This window comes from Neomonachus schauinslandi, chromosome 9 (assembly GCF_002201575.2).
Source record: "Neomonachus schauinslandi chromosome 9, ASM220157v2, whole genome shotgun sequence".
Lineage (NCBI taxonomy): Eukaryota > Metazoa > Chordata > Mammalia > Carnivora > Phocidae > Neomonachus > Neomonachus schauinslandi.
The window spans coordinates 51985015-52002479 of NC_058411.1; the positions used below are offsets into that span (position 1 = coordinate 51985015).

General features: G+C 38.4%; 1 protein-coding gene across 5 annotated transcripts in view; it reads right to left on the reverse strand.

The window, feature by feature from the left end:
* The window catches only part of PRPF39 (pre-mRNA processing factor 39), a 36294-nt gene extending 19415 nt beyond the window's left edge, over positions 1–16879 (reverse strand). The window contains exons 1-4 of one of the 5 annotated variants that reach the window (XM_021701446.2): positions 16770–16879; positions 2930–3276; positions 2352–2477; positions 1582–1700 (exon numbers count right to left, since the gene is read on the reverse strand). In XM_021701446.2, the coding sequence (XP_021557121.1) occupies positions 1582–1700; positions 2352–2477; positions 2930–3247 (563 nt within the window). In that variant the 5' untranslated portion in view covers positions 3248–3276; positions 16770–16879. Of the gene's footprint in view, positions 1–1581; positions 1701–1828; positions 2478–2929; positions 3277–12025; positions 12077–16769 lie in introns of those variants that run through there. The other 4 variants (XM_021701447.2, XM_044918022.1, XM_044918021.1 and 1 more) reach the window with 4 other exon arrangements.
* Between the last annotated feature and the right edge of the window lie 586 nt (positions 16880–17465).

The window sequence follows — 17465 nt, forward strand, 5'->3', positions numbered from 1 at the left end:
AACAGAGCAGAGCAACCAATCCAGACTACAGAAAGAGAAGGTTCCAAGGATATCCCCCAAGAGGAAGGGTAAAAAATGGAATTTACAAATTTCAGAGTATAATTCCCTTTCACAATTTTCAGAGTAAGTAGAGTAACACTAGATATATACATTTTTTAGCTTCCAAAAAATGTACATAGCATTTGTACACTGTGGAAAGTCAGTTATGAGTACTAACTACCGAACAACTTCCAGCTGTTGGAAGGGGTAGGAAATTTTTTTTTTTTTTTTTTAAAGATTTTATTTATTTGACAGAGAGAGACACAGCGAGAGAGGGAACACAAGCAGGGGGAGTGGGAGAGGGAGAAGCAGGCCTCCTGCGGAGCAGGGAGCCCAATGTGGGGCTCGATCCCAGGACCCTGAGATCATGACCTGAGCTGAAGGCAGACGCTTAACGACTGAGCCACCCAGGCGCCCCAGGGGTAGGAAATTTTAAATGTTCAAAGAAAACTAAGCAAGTGGGAAAAAGGAGGTAAGGATAAAAAGGGGTAATTAACTCCAGGAAAAATAAAAGGCTTTGAAACCTATCTATATGGGAAAAGATATGGAAAGACAGAGTATAAGTGAACTAAAAATCTGATCTACCGTAATAAAATCATAATGTAATGAAGAGAGAGAAAGAGCTACTATTATAAACATATAGAAAATACAAGAAACAGCTAAAATACTTGAAGAGGGACTGCTTTTTGTTATAAGCAGTTTAACACTGACTTTTTAAACTATATGCACACACTTTGATAAAAATAAAAACCAAAAACACATTTAAAATTTCCTATAATCAATAAGAAAAGGACAATCCAGAAGTAAAATAAGCAAATGATATGAACAGGCAATGAGCAAATGGCTTATACAAGTACACGAAAAGATGGCAAACTGGGATGAGCAGCCTAGAGATAGGCAACCTAAAATTGCCTATCTGAGTTATCACTGGAGGTTAAAGAGAATGTGGCACAGCTATGGGAAAATATGACTACTCTCATATACTGTGGGAGTTTAAAATTGATACCACTTTTGAAAGAACATTTGATAAAAGTTGTGTGTTCTTTGACAAAAGTTCCATTTCCAGCATGCTCTACATAAATAATGACTAATACAAACATGTTTCCTGCGCCACTGATTATTTCCTATAAATAAGGATTTGGGCAAATAAAATACAGTACTTTGATACCACAAAATACTTCTGCAATGCCTGAAAAATTACGATAGGGAGAGATTCCAAAACATTGTTACATTAAAAAAAAGAATCAAGTATGTACAACACACACACGTACGCACATCCGTATGTATATGAAAGAACACACAATTCATAAACCACAAAGGGAATGGGATTGGGAACATAAGTAATGGGGTGTGAAATGAGGGCATTATCATCTGTAATTTTTATAATCATGCATAAGTTTATTACATGTTTCATTTTTTTAAATAGTGAAAAAGAAATGTATGTTAAACATTCAGTTTAGCATTCATGAGTAGTTCTATTATCAACATCAGAATACTTATTTCTACTTCGAAGGCATTTGAAAATATCAATGTTTAGCATACCCTCTTATTGTACTATTTGTCTCAGATTCACCAGGGTCCAATGTTTCTTTTAAGAAGTTTATATAATGTATCCATAGGTCAACACTAAGAGGTATTGCCTGAAGCCCCCGACGATACACCTAAGAAGAAAACAACAAACTGTACTTCAAATATTTAATTATTTCTTAACAGAGAGGCAACACTGTGTTATCCGGTGAACCTTAGAAATACTAATTACTGGAATTTTGTTTAAATAATCTACCATTACCATTTGGGTGGAGGTTGGATAGAACATGGCAATGTTCTGATCCCCACGTGCAGAGTCTTGATCTTCAAAGCGCAGCAGTCCCTGCATTCTGACCGGGTTGTGTGGGCAGGCTTTGGGTTACAGACCATAGGGCACAGACCCATTAGAGCATCAATGACAGCGTCTGACCAAAAATGCAATAAGACGTAGCAAATGTGACTAGCAAACCAACTATATTGTTTGGAAAATGAGAAATAAATGTAAGTGAGAGAAAAGCCCTGCCCTACTTGTTAAGCTGCAGTGTAATACAGAGGCTTGCACTGCAAAGCTTGACAAACTGTAGAGGTTTAACGCACCTGCCAACAAAGAGAGAAAATATTAGCTACAAATGCCACAAGAGTGACAAATGCAAATAAAATACCCTATAAAATTGTTTGACCATAAATCGTAGGTACTGCCAGCCAAAAAAAAAAAAAGTTTTTGTTTCGTTATTATTTGGCTTACAGTACCTAATGGAGATAATTTTATTCAGTAATGTACGCACCTCATCTGATTGTTTAATGTTGTCATGCCGCTTTTCAAGGTCTGCATACTTTTTCCAGTAACCATAGCAATACGGATAGTGTATGAAAAATTTGTCAAATGCTTTCCTGGCAGCCATCAAGTGATTCTGATGAAAATAAAACAAGGTGTTTAAAAATCCCGGAAGTTTGTGTCACAAAAATAGTTATTATTTCTTCCAAATGTATTATCTCAAATAAAATAAACTGGCAGATTTAAAAACCACACACACACAGATCTTTTTCCTGCATATTACAGTCTTATCCTTTGAAACAAAAGGAAGTAATTCTGTCAAATAGCAAGGTAACTTTATTTCAGTGATTATACACACACGTATGCACACACACCAATTACTACAAATATTAGACTTTGTACTAATATTGACAAATACATACAAATGTTATAAAAGTTATTTTTAAAGGTGAAAAATGTACATATCTAATGTTATTCAACTTAATCTGAAAATTATAAAAGAGGCAATTTTAATTACAAAACAGTAAACCTCATCTGATATTACTTGATTAATCTGTCCCTTCTAGTCCCATTTAAATAGTTACTAACCTCCTGTTCTACATACTGAAGCAAATATACCCAGCCTGTAAAATCCTGAGGATTGTTTTCTACAGTTTTCCAGAATTTTTCATATTCTGGAGGGAAATTTGCTTCCGTTTCTGTCACTGGAAGGTCCACAGCATTTGTTATTTCATTTTCTTCTGTAGTTGCATTCACATTAGGAGATCCATCAGGGGACTGTTCCATTTCCGTAACATTCATAATCTCAGTACTGAAATCAGCAGACTGTTCTACCACTACCTCTGAACTGTTGCCTGTGCTGCCATTACTAGAATTTCTGTACTCATCCATGTGAGAATTTTGCATAGTTGTTTATTTCGTCTTCAGTTAATGATCTGTGGAAACACAAATAAAGAGGAACATCTTCCAAATGTTTATTTGGCATCATCAAAACCACCTTTTAAAAGCCCCAGTTAGCTATTAAAGGAATATATTAATTTCATTCTTGATCTCTGAACAATGGAACCACTTAATCAAAGAATACATGTATGTTAAATCTGGGAAAATGTTGAAATTTTATCTCCAGAAAAACTGTATTAGCCATGTAGCAAGACACTTTCAGTTGCCTATCCAGTATCCCCTCTTACCATCTTCCTAGTGAAACAATGTTTTTGGTCAGAGTAGCAATATATCTAGCCCCATGTAGGGAATCATGGAACTGCTACAGAGCTCTGAGAAAGATTTTGCTTTTCTGAGAAAAAGGGACAGTCACAAATAGTGTAGGTTCCACCACTTTCTTATCACCTTGAATGTGAACATATCTAAAACAACTTATGTCCTTAAAGCAGCCAATAAGGGATGGGCAAGGAAAATTAAGAAATGCCAGCCCTGACGTCATCAGCTACTAATAACACAATGCCAACTTCACACTGTGTGCAAAAATAAATCCCTATTTGTTTAAACTTATTAGCAATAGACAGGTTTTCTATTACTTACAGACAAATGAAGTCCTAACTGATTAACCCACTAACAATGCATGGAAATGGTCATTTTTCCATCTCCTCCTATCAGCACTAAATACCATAAAACTTAATTTTTGTTTATTTGATTAAAAAAGAAAAAGCAGTACCTCATTGTGATTTGCATTTCTTTAACTATGAGAAAGCTGGATTTCTATTTTTTTCTTAAATGCCTTCACATCCTTATTACATTACTAATTTTTATTCTTATTAGTTTGTACAAGATCTTTGTAAACTAAGGAGATAAGATCTTTATAATATACATTATAAAACATTTTTTGTGAGTTTTTCTTACTAGTTTTTTTGTGTATATAGAGAATATCTTGTAAATTGTCAAGCAGATATGAAATCCAAATTTTAAAACATGTTTAAAACATTATTTCAAAATATAGTATGAAGCAAATTTTATGCCAACAAAGGAGAAATTTAACATGTTAAGTCAGGAGACCTTCTGAGGTTGAATGCCACTGGAAGAATTAACTATAACCAAATAAATCTAAGGAATGTTAAAAAAGAAGCGGGGATGGACGCCTGGGTGGCTCAGTCGGTTGAGCATCCAACTCTTGGTTTTGGCTCAGGTCATGATCTCACAATCCTGGGATCAAGCCCTGCTGGGGCTCTGTGCTCAGGGAAGTCAGCTTGAGGATTCTCTCTCCCAATGGGCTATCTCAAAGTTTAAAACTTTTGTGCAGTGAAAAGACAACATAAGAATAGGAGGAAATAGGGCGCCTGGGTGGCTCAGTTGGTTAAGCGACTGCCTTCGGCTCAGGTCATGATCCTGGAGTCCCGGGATCGAGTCCCGCATCGGGGTCCCTGCTCGGCAGGGAGTCTGCTTCTCCCTCTGACCCTCCTCCCTCTCATGCTCTCTGTCTCTCATTCTCTCTGTCTCAAATAAATAAATAAAATCTTAAAAAAAAAAAAATCTTTAAAAAAAAAGAATAGGAGGAAATATCTGTAAATCTTATATCCAATTATGGGTTAATATCCAGGATATATAAAGAACTACAACTCAGAAACAAAAAAGTAACTTGATTTAAAAATGGGTAAAAGACTTCAACAGAATCTCTCCAAAGATGATATACAAATGGCCAACAAGCATATGAACAGATACTCAACATCACTAATCATCAGAAAAACACAAATCAAAATCACAATGAGGTATCTCATTGGTAGCTACTACAAAAACAAAAAAACAAAATAAGTCTTGGCAAGGATGAGAAACTGGAATCCTTGCACACTGTTGGTAGGATTGTAAAATGAGGCAACAGCTACAGAAAACAGTATGAAGGTTCCTGATAAAATTAAAAACAGAACTACTATATATGACCAAAGAATCCCACTTGGTATATATCCAAATTAACTAAAAGCAGGGACTCAAAGAGCTACATGCACGCCCACATTCACAGCAGCACAACCCACAACAGCCAAAAGGAGCAAGCAACTCAAATGTCCACTGACAGATGAATAAACAAAATGTAGTATATACAATTAAATATTATTTAGCCTTTCGGGTGTTTTTTTTAGAGAGGGAAAAAGAGTGAGAGAGAGCGCCCAAGCGAGCAAGAGGAGAGGGGCAGAGAGAGACTCTTAAGCAGTCTCCACACCCAGCACAGAGCTGAAGCAGGGCTCAATCTCTCAACCCCGAGATCACAACCGGAGCCTAAATCAAGAGTGTGATGCTTAATCAACTGAGCCATCCAGGCGCCCCTCTTTAGCCTTTAAAATGAAAGAAATCCTGTCATATTCTATATGGATGAACCTTGAGGACATTATGCTAAGTGAAGTAAGCCAGTCACAAAAAAAGACACTGTATGATTCTACTTATATGAGGTATCTAGAGTAATCAAATTCATAGAAACAAAATAGAATGCAGTTACCAGGGAATGCAGTGAGGGAGAAAAGGGGAGCTGTTTAATGAGTATAGTTTCAGATTTGTAAAATGAAAAGTTCTGGTAATCTGTTTACAACCATGTGAATATACTTAACACTACTGAACTATACACTTAAAACAGTTAAGGTAAATTTTATGTTATGTGGCTTTTATCACAAAAAAAAAAGTAAGACAACAGCTTAATTATAAGTAAATTAGGAAATATAAAGTACAAAAGACTAGGAATTAGAATTTGCAAATCCTTTTTTTTTTTTTAAGATTTTATTTATTTGAAAGAGACAGAGATAGAGAGCACAAACAGGGAGAAGAGAGAGAAGCAACCTCCCCGATGAGCAGGGAGCCCAACATGGGGCTCGATCCCAGAACCCTGGGATCATGACCTGGGCCAAAGGCAGATGCTTAACTGACTGAGCCACCCCGGTACCCATCCAAATCCTTCTTTCATCATGAGATATAGTACAGTAAATATTAGAATGAACAGGACTAAGGGGAGTGAGTCTAAGTTCTCTCCCTTAATAGCATGTGATCCTACATCAGTCTTACTTTCCTCACTTCTAAATTAGGGACTAACAATATTTGCATAGGGCTGTTGAGAACATCAGATGAGATAAAAGCATGTGGAAGTCTATAAATTCACATAAATCAAAGTATCACTGCAAACAAATTCCTCAAATAGCATTTTCCAATCCTGATGTTATACTTCAAAATAACTTAGGAGGGTGCCTGGGTGGCTCAGTCGTTAAACATCTGCCTTCGGCTTGGGTCGTGATCCCAGGGTCCTGGGATCGAGCCCCTCACTGGGCTCCCTGATCGGCAGGAAGCCTGCTTCTTCCTCTCCAACTCCCCCTGCTTGTATTCCAACTCTCACTATCTCTCTGTCAAATAAATAAAATCTTTTAAAATAAAAATAAAAAATAAAAATAAAATAACTGAGGAAAAGACAAAAGAATTTTTTTTAAGATTTTATTTATTTATTTATTTGACAGAGAGAGCACAAGTAGGCAGAGTGGCAGGCAGAGGGAGAAGCAGGCTCTCTGCTGAGCAGGGAGCCAGACGTGGGGCTCGATCCCAGGACCCCAGGATCATGACCTGAGCTGAAGGTAGCCGCTTTACCGACTGAGCCACCCAGGTGCCCTGACAAAAGAATTTTTGCAGAAGTTTTAAAAGGAGGAAAAAAGCTGTTGACTTTGACTCCATAAAACCAGCAGACAATAGAGTTTATCTGGAGGTCTATCTTATTTCTTGATTTTTCAATTTTAGACATTTTTTGCTCTTACTAGATTCCTGATCTCAGGGTGGTGAGTTTGAGCCCTATGTTAAGCATTCAGATTACTTTAAAAAAAAAAAAAAGGTTTTGAAGGGATCTTTTCATTGTTTCCTAGCATAGGGTGTTGCTTTTTTTTTTTTTTTTTTTGATCTATTCATTTGAGAGAGAGCTTGTGCACTAGCACAGAGGGGAGGGGCTGAAGGGGAGGGAGGGAAGAAGAGAGAGTCCCAAGCCAACTTTACCCTGAACGCAGAGCCCAACACAGGGCTCAATCCCACAACCCCAAGATCACAACCTGAGTTGAAACCAAGAGTTGGACGCTTAACCGACTGTGTCACCCAGGTGCCCCTAGGGTGTTGCTATTGAGAAAACTCCTCTATTTGAGACCTGTTTTTCTCCATGGCAGCTTTTAATCCAGGTGTTCTGAAATTCCAAAATGATGAGCCTTAGGGTAAGTCTTTTCTACTCATTCTGCTGGCATTCATTCAGAAGGCCTATTTTACTCTAGATATTTACATCATTCAATTCTTATATTCCATATTTATCATTTATGTAATAATTTTCTTCCCTTGGTTTTCTATTTTATCTTTGTTGAACTCACATTACTCAGTTGTTGGACCTCCTGGACTGATCCTCTACTTTTCTTACCTTTTCCTACATTTCTCCCCCATCCCTATGACTCATTCTACTCTGAGTGATCACTTTTACTAGATTTTTAATATATGAATCAAAATTTTAATTCCCTTTTTTTACTCTGAATAATCCATTTTACAGTCTCCTATTCCTGTTTCACTGGTGCAATATCTCCTATGTCTCTATAAATCACTTTAAATTTTCTTCTGTTCTCAGCACTGTCTCTTCTGAGCATTTTTTGACTATTTGTTTTGGTCTCTCAAGTAGAGTGATCTTCAAACTGCTGTTCAAGAAGTGTGAGGCATCACACAAAATCAGAAGCTACATAAAGCTTGAACACTGAACCTCAGTGCAGGATGGCATTCTATTGAGGGGGAACTCACTAAATGTCAGGGCTTTACATCATTTCCCTGGTGTTAAGTTTTCCCAAAGAAGAATGTTTCAACCTAAAAATATATACAGAAGGCAGTAAGCATTCTGGGACAAAGAAGAAAAACAGGGCTAGTGATCTCACCATTCAATATGTACACTTTCATTCAATTTTCCATTTTCATCAAGACCCTTCACCCCTGTCCCAACTCCCATCAGCTGTGTCAAAACTTCTCTTATTCCACCCTTTTCAAATAATAAACATCTAGTTTTTTGCTAGTTATATTATATGGAGAAGGAAAATGGAGGGTCTAAACTACTCCAGACTTCCAACCAATTCTAGAATTTTTAGCTCCACTCACCACTCTCACTTTCAGAGGCACGTGGTAACCAATATTCCTGAGCCTTTCTGGAGTTTTGTGGGACAACTCCTCATATTTCTTATTAACTTCCCTCTCTGCAGGCAAAGAACTGAATGCAGAAAAATGAAAACCTAAGTTCATCAGTTAAATCCAGTCCATCTTTTTTCTTCCAAAACGTTTTAATTCTCATGTTGATACTTCCTCTTCTGTCCTTTGTCCTCTAGGGTTTACACGATATTATTTCATTTTTATGTTATCTTATTTTTTATTTTACTGAAATCAGGTTTACAAATTATGCTAAACCCTGTTCATTTAGTTTTTTTTTTTTTTTAAATCTCTAGGGGCGCCTGGGTGGCTCAGTCGGTTAAGCGTCTGCCTTCGGCTCAGATCATGATCCCAGGGGCCTGGGATCGAGCCCCACATTGGGCTTCCCGCTCAGCAGGAAGCCTGCTTCTCCCTCTGCCTGCCACTCTGCCTACTTGAGCTCTCTATCTCTGTCAAATAAATAAATAAAATCTTAAAAAAAAAAAATCTCTAACCAATATCATTTCCTTGTGTAATAATATTCATTCAATAGATATTTAGTGAGCAACTTCTGTGTGTCAGATACTGTCTTAAGCACTGGAAATTTAACTGTGAACAAAACAAAGTCCTTACTCTCAAGGAGCTGACATTTTAGTTGAAGAATACAGTCATTTCTTTTTTTTTTTTTTTTTTAAGATTTTATTTATCTGACAGAGAGAGCACAAGCAGATAGAGAGAGAGAGGGAGAAGCAGGCTCCCCACTGAACAAGAAGCCTGATGTGGGACTTGATCCCAGGACCCTGGGATCATGACCCGGGCCAAAGGCAGCCACTTAACCGACTGAGCCACCCAGGTGTCCCAAAGAATACGGACATTTATTAAAAAAAAAAAAAAAAAAAAAAAGTTTAAAAAAATGTAAAAAATACTAAGTGCTAAGGGAAAAAAAAAAAAAAAGAGAGGATGATGTAGTAAGTCAATTATACAGATATGTAGAGCAAGAAAATTCCAGGCAGCAGAAAGAGCAGTTCTGAGACAAGTCCTTGTTTAGCGCATTCACAGAAACATAGATAAGCAAGAAGGGCAATACGCTGGATTTGCTTAAATATCCCTCAATTTGGTTTGAGTCCTTCCTAATATTTGGCTTTACTAAGTACATCACAGTACATCTCATGTAAATGCCCGTTTTTGAAAAGCTATTTTTTTGGGTTATATTCTCAAATTTCAATATGCTAACATGTAGCATAAACCTTAAAATTAAGTATATTTTGACCTACCAATAACACTTGTAGAATTTTCTCTTAAAGAAATAATGAGGAATCCACAGGCAACTATTAGAAGGATTAGACTAACAAAGTTGCTAGATAAAAGAGAAATACATAAAAAGTGACATTTCTATAGTTAGAAATAATTCTTTTTAAAGTCCATTTTAAAGAATTAATCATGAACAAGGGTGTTCACTGCAGCATTTTTCCCAGGAAAATAATCATCTGTTGGTTCACCATGCAGTCCAGTCCATACCACTCCAAATAAAAATACTAATTTCTCATAATGAGCTAGTTGCCACAACCAATGGTAAGTCTTTATCCTTATATTTCTATTAAGCCTCCATTTCTTTCTTAAAATTCTTTACATCTCCAAGAAGCAAATCTATTATGATACCAACCTCCGAATCCCCTTGCCTCATTTATAATCTTGCCTCTTTTCCACTCTCAAAAAGTATTTGTTTTGTATCTCTACTATAGCACTCCTACAATGGCTGAAATACATAATCATCATTGGTCCTCCTCCTTCCCTTGGTCATAATGGATAAAATATCTCTGCTCCTAGCAAAGGTCACACCCTGAACTCATGAACTGATCATTTCTCCCACCCATCTTCTCAAGAATGGTGGATCTTAAATTATCTTTACTCTCCACTTAGCAGTTTCTCTCAGTGTCTTAAATCACTTCCAATAGCATTCAAACATGTAGATGTTTTTCTTCTTCTTCTATATAATTTGTAACATATATACGACAATTCAGCTTAAAAACAAATAAAGGGTAATCAATCATAACCTATGTTAAGGATCTGGATTTTGGGGGCGCCTGGATGGCTCAGTCGTTAAACGTCTGCCTTCGGCTCAAGTCATGATCCCGGGTTCCTGGGATCCAGCCCCCCATCAGGCTCCCTGCTCAGCAGGAAGCCTGCTTCTCCCTCTCCCACTCCCCCTGCTTGTGCTCCCTCTCTTGCTGTGTCTCTCTCTGTCAAATAAATAAAATCTTTACAAAAAAAATTTTTTTTAAATTAAAAAAAAAGGATCTGGATTTTGTTTTAAGGACAAAGCCAATGAAGTTGTACAAGCTTCTTATCTCTATTTCTGTAACCTCTATTTCCTCTTCAATTTGGTTTCATCACTCTCTAAAATTTGCCAAGGTCACAATCTTCTTGTTCATTAAGTCCAATTAAACATTTCCTAATTCATCTTCCTGATCTACTCCTTACAGCATCCAACAGTAATGATGACTTTCTACTTGAAAGGTTCTCCTTTCTTGCCTTTTCTGACATATCACATTCACCTAGCTTTCCTCCTACCATTCTTAAGAATTTTTTTTTCTTCACAACAGTCCTTTAAGAATTGGTAGCACCCAAGATTTTGTCCTCAACTCTCTCCTTTTCTCAACCAACACTCTCCTTGGGCTGATAATGTTCTTCCATTTGATATATTTCCTTCACTTGGCTTCCAAGTCACACCATCACCTCTTTCTATCTCACAATCACTCTTCCTCCTGAGCACTAGTCTCCTCAGGCACTTGATCTTTCTTTCAAGGTCCTACCCCTCTCTATCTCCATTAACTCCCAATCTCACACGGTTTTAAATACAAATACTAATTATATGCCAACTCCCAAATTCTATCTCCAGCCCTTTTTTCCAGACTCCACATCCATATATCTAACTGCTATTTTTATCATCTACACATACACAACCATTTCAAATTACAAAATGTCCCTAAGTGAACTTCTGATCTCTCCCCCAAAACTTGCTCTATCCATTGCCTTCCCCATTATCTGCTGACAGAAAATCCTCCTTTCAGTTGCTCAGGCCAAAAATCTTGGGAGTCATCCTGAATTATTCTTTCTCTCACACCCAACCACTTTGTTATGGAACCTTTCATATATATTCAGCATCCCACTTCTTACAATTCTCATTCAAACCACTCATCTCTCATCTAGAATACTATTACAGTCTTCTATAACCTTCTATAGATAACCGTCTTCTTCCCTTTTGCTGCACCCCACCCCTACCTCCCTGTCCCCAGTCCATTCTCAGCATAGCAGATAGTATTCTTTCTAAAACATAAATAAGACCATGCCACTCCACTGCTCTATCTCACAGAGTAAAAGTCAATGTCCTTGAAATGGCCTACTGTCCCCCTCCTACCATTTATCTTTTGACCTCATCTTCTCGACTCTTGCCCTCACTCACCCCCAGCCACACTGACATCTTGTTTTCTCTAAAACAGACCATATTCTCCAGCCTTAGAGCCTTTGAATGGCTGTTCCCTCTACCCAAAGTGATCTTCTCCCAGATGCCTTCCTTACCTTCTCCTTTGTTGATATGTCACCTTCTTGGGGTGTCTGACTCTTGATTTCGGCTCAGGTCATGACCTCCAAGTCCTCAGATTGAGCCTGGTGTGGGGCTCTGTGCTCAGGAAAGACTCTCCTGGAGATTCTCTCCCTCTCCCTCCCAACACCCGCTCCCAAACCCACTCCCTCTCTCTTTCTCTCAAATAAATAAATCTCAAAAGGAAGGAAGGGAGGGAGGGAGGGAGGGAAGGAGGGAGAGGGGGAGGGAGAGAGGAAGAAATACTGGTCACCTTCTCAGTAAGACCTACCTGGGCAATCCTATTTAAAATTGTAACTTGCTCCCATCCCTGGCATACATGATCCCTTTTACCATATTTGATCCCCTTTACCGTCCTCTATTTTTTTCTTTTAGCCATAATATTATACTATAACATAGCAAATAATTTACTCATTTAGTATACCCAACATAAAAATTAACCATCCCCTTCTTTTTATTCACAGTACTACTGCTATAGTTTAATCATTATCTCCCCACTAGACCAGTATTTTTCAAACTGCAGACTGCTCCAGACCAGCTTTTTCTCTTTTTGCAAATGAAAACTAAAATGGAAAAAAATTTTATCAGAGTGCTTCGCACATAGTAAAGGTATATTCTTTTGTGACATTTGCTGTGATTATACACACACACAAAATTCAATTATTGCATACTGAGTTGCATGACACACTGAAGACACTTATTTGTGAAAGAATGAATGAATGAAAGCATGTCATCATATACTGCTATGATTTCAGTTACCAGCTATTTGTGATAATCCTGAGACACCATTTATTGAACAAGTATTCTGCTGAATGGCACTTACCCATTTTTAAGAATGGGAAAAACAAAACTAAGATTAAATAATTTGTCAAAGGTTATATGGTTAGTAAGGAAGAGAGACAGGATTCTAACCCATGCTAACACCAAAACTCTCCCCATTCTCTAAAAACTTCTGCAGCCAAGAAATTCTATTTTTGTTGAAGTTTGGTTTTGTTTTGTTTTCCAGTTCAGCTCCTTTCCACTTCAAGGCCTTAGTGTACCCACTTTCTTCCATCTGGAATACTCTCCTACCCCTATACCCCATCCCCACTTAGAACCCTCAATCTAGCTGAAGCCTCATTCCTCTGTGAAGTTTAAACATCACTTCCTAAAAAGTTTTCCCATACACTCCAAATTAGTTAGCTTCCCTCAATGATGCTTCCACAGCATTCTGTCTTTTTCTCCATAGCACAAATCACATTTGTGGTACTTGTTTGATATCATCTTTCCTACTAGATAACAAGTTTCTTGTGAGTAAGGACCAGATCTACCAATACACAGGGATAGAGTCACCGGGAGGACTAGTACTACACACTCAATTCATTGAATAATAAATAAATAGCATCAGAGTCCTTAGTCCCCCCAGACTAAAAACTAATATATTATTTTCAGAGCCACATGAGAAGTTGTATAATAACGTACTTGGGCTTTAGGGGCACCTGGGTGGCTTAGATAGTTAAGTGTCTGCCTTTGGCCTCAGGTATGATCCCAGGGTCCTGGGATGGAGTCCTGCATCAGGCTCCCTGCTCGGCAGGGAGCCTGCTTCTCCCTCTCCCTCTACTGTTCTCCCTGCTTGTGCTCTCTCACTCTCTCTGTCAAATAAATAAATAAAATCATTAAAAAAAAATAAATAAAGTACTTGGGCTTTAGAGTCGGACAGAACTGAATTAAAGATCTGGCCCAGTTACTCATTAGGGAACACTGAGCAAGATACTTAACCTCTCTAAGCCTCATTCACAAAATAATCACAAATACCTTGCCATAAAGATTAACTATCCTCTTCACTCACACTGCTATTACTACAGTTTAAGTAATTATCATCTCCCCTCTTTTTTTTTTTTTAAGTTTATTTAAGCAATCTCCACACTCAACATGGGGCTCTAACTCACAACCCAGAGACCAAGAGCTGCAGGCTTTACTGACTGAGCCAGCCAGCCAGGAGTCCCTATTTTATATCCCCTCTTGAGTAATGTTTTTCAATTTTCAGACTGCTTCAAATCAGCTCCTCATTTTTTTAATGGAAAAATACAGAATTAAAAACAATATATCAGAGTTCACGCACACATTGAGGGCATATTGTTGAAATACATACAGAATGCAACTGGTGTTTATTGGGATGCAATATTACATGTACAACTTATTATGGGTCGCAGTCAAAAAATTTGAAAAATACTGCTATGCTACTGCTACAGATAAATACATAAATTATTAATTATTAATAAATTAATATTACTATAATATTAAATACAGAACAGAGGCCATGGTTTTATTCACTACTGTGTTCCTAGAACCTAAAACAATGTCTCGTATATAATAGCACACTAAATCTCTGTTGAAAAAGTGAGTGACAAATCTGGCCCCAACTTAACTTTTCAAACATACTAATCCTACAGTATTCCTCCTCATTGCTATTTACAGAGCCCAATGTAGTTTTCATGTCCAAACCTTGGCTTACTCTATTCTCTTAGACTAACAAAACTTTCCTCCTTTTCTCAAACAATGCCTTTTTACTACATTTCACTTTCTTATAAAATCTTATTAGAGGCCCAAAGTCCACAAGCATGAAAGGAAACATGGTAAATTATAATGTGACTATGTAGTACATTAAAAAATACAGTTCTATATCATACATTCAACTTTTAGTTCAGTTATAGCATACATTAAACATTTCACTAACAATTTAGCATGCCATCTTAAAATTTAAAAGGTCTTTTGGAGGATCACTTAACCCATACTTAATTAAAAATGTGAAGTCTAATTTAATACCTCTCTCTTAACTCCCTGTAGGCACTCAAAATCACACCATGTATTATTCTTTTCATAAACAGAGCAACACAAAAATATCTAAAGTCATCACTAAGGACTAAAAAGTCAGTAATCTGAGTATTGCAAATGAACTAGCTTTGCAATCTACAAGTTACTCTGTTCCTCATCCACAGATAAGCCAATCTGAAGACACAAGTTGTTTAAGAAGAGACTATCATAACCACTGGTTTTGGCAACTGTTTTAGAGGCTAAGAAGAATGTTCACAGATTGACCTTTTTAATTTCCACATATTAAACACTTAATATGTTCCAGAAACTTAACTTTATATACATATATTTACATAAATGACTGCATCACCTCCAAGTCTTTGGGGGGGAAAAAAAATCACCATTCGACTGGAACTACTACTTTCTTTCTCCTTTTGACTATTTTTCACACACATACACAAAATCCTATGTTTCATGCAGATTAGTTATTAACATACCACAAAAGGTTCTGTTCTTTTCCTTATTTATTTTTTAAGATTTTTAAATAATCTCTACACCAGATGTGGGGCTTGAACTCATAACCCCGAGATCAAAAGTCACGTGCTCTATTGACTGAGGTGGCCAGGTGCCCATTCTTTCTCTTTATGACATACGTGTACACACACCTTTTATAATTTGATTTATAAAATTCTTTTTCTTACTCAACTACAGGTAAGCAAGCAAAAATATTACCAAATACTCTGACACTACAAAAACCCTGTTTTTCAATTCTCACTTCAAGTATCTCATACCACCTACTAATTAGGCATCTTTGGTCAACCCCTAATTATTCCAAAGTTCACAATCTAGGAACTAGAGTTCTTTAGCACAACTCCTTTCATTCACTTTATCCCTACCAGAAGCTGAACAGTGGAAAGTTCCAACTTGTGCAACTCTAGAATGAGGTTATAAATGGGATAAAGGGGTGAGGGGGGTACCTGACAGTTGTTTTTTTCAATCCACTTAAGATCCCAGAGAGACCAAAACACTTAAGTTCCAACATGAGCTTCATACTTCCCTGTATAAAATGTGTTTTCTTAAGCTTCAACCTTTCCAGCTGTAAAAAAAAGTTTAAAGTATTTCTGAACAGACTGGATCAGTTGCCAAATAACCTCAAGTCCTTAAAGAGAAGGCAACATGAACATCAAACTAAAAACAATTTAATCGGCATAAAATAATACAGTATTGTAATATCATCAATAACACATTAAGAGCAGTACGACTTAATTAAAGATGTGATTTCAGAGCGAGAAAAACACCAGTGCTGGTTTCTGATTACAAAAGGTAAATACTGTTTTTAAATAGGTGTCTTTAAAAGATCCTACTAGGATCTTTAATGTCTGATTTTTCTGATTATGCTATGCTGCCAAAAGCTCTGGCTGATCTTTGGGGTGCTGTGACTCAGTGTCCCAACAGTGTGGCTTGTGTAGTCGGAACGCGGAACGTGCCACTACATGGCGCCTACAAGCTTTTAACAGAATTTGAATTCTCTCAATCCTCTGACGGCTACTATTGAGCCCCTTCCACTTCCAGTCGTCCCAGCACACTGGTTTCCAGCTCCTGGGAAACCTAGGGCTTCAGACTTAACCCCCAAAACGCTTCCTAAGTCAACGTGGAGGCCCGCATTTCCCCGCCCTTCTTCATAAGGCGCACTCGTCAGAGAAACGTTTGGTCTAACTAAGAAAAGTAACCTCGCCCTGCTCCACCCAACAGGTGGGAAGGAGAAAGGAATGGACAGCTGGGAGCCGAGGCCAGGCCAGGCCTCAAACAGGGCGGCTGAGGGAGGCCGCAACCCCAGTGCGGCCTGAAACAAGGCAGGCCTCATCCTGCCCCGCCAATCACCCCCCCGCACCCCGCCCGGCCAATTCCAAGACGCCCGCCCCGGCTGACCTGACGACGGATGCCACTCAATGCCATGAGCCGCAGTCTGGGCCAACCGAGCCGAAGATGGCACTTCCACCGTCTCCGTCCCACAGACTCCGCAGCAGCCGCCACCAGCACCAGGGCCGCCTCGTCGAGAGCACGGCGCGCATGCGTCGGTGCCCCGGAGGCGAAGGAATCACGTGGTAACGCTGCGCGCAGGCCTCGCCCTCCGCGGGATCCTGGGGCGGGGGGGAGGGGCAGTTGGCCCCGCCCCTTCTCCGCCCGGTCTCCGCCCGGTCTCTGCCCCGCGGCCGCCGCCGAAGACCCGGCAGCTGCTCCTGCTGTTTTCTCCCCGCTGTGGGGACTTTCTAAGCCAAAAGACAGTGTTTAGGGTCTTTTACATCCTTGATCCTAAACACAGACAGCGCTCCACCCCTCCAAAGGAAAATATTGTCTTTCGGGGCAAATCTAAGGTTTTCCCAACAATTGCCCAGCTTTTACCCCTTTACCTACTAAACATGAACAGAAATTCAGCCTTAAATCTCTACTTCAGGATGATATAGACTCTGGGTCCTCTCAGGTTTCCTCAAGAGGAAACATTAAAAAAAAAAAAAAAGGAAACAATAGAGGAAACAAGTTAGGGGCTTGGGGAATTGATCATTAAAGGGTTATATGAAATTATCCTCTGGACAAATGAAGGCTGCTTACATTGACAGTATTAGC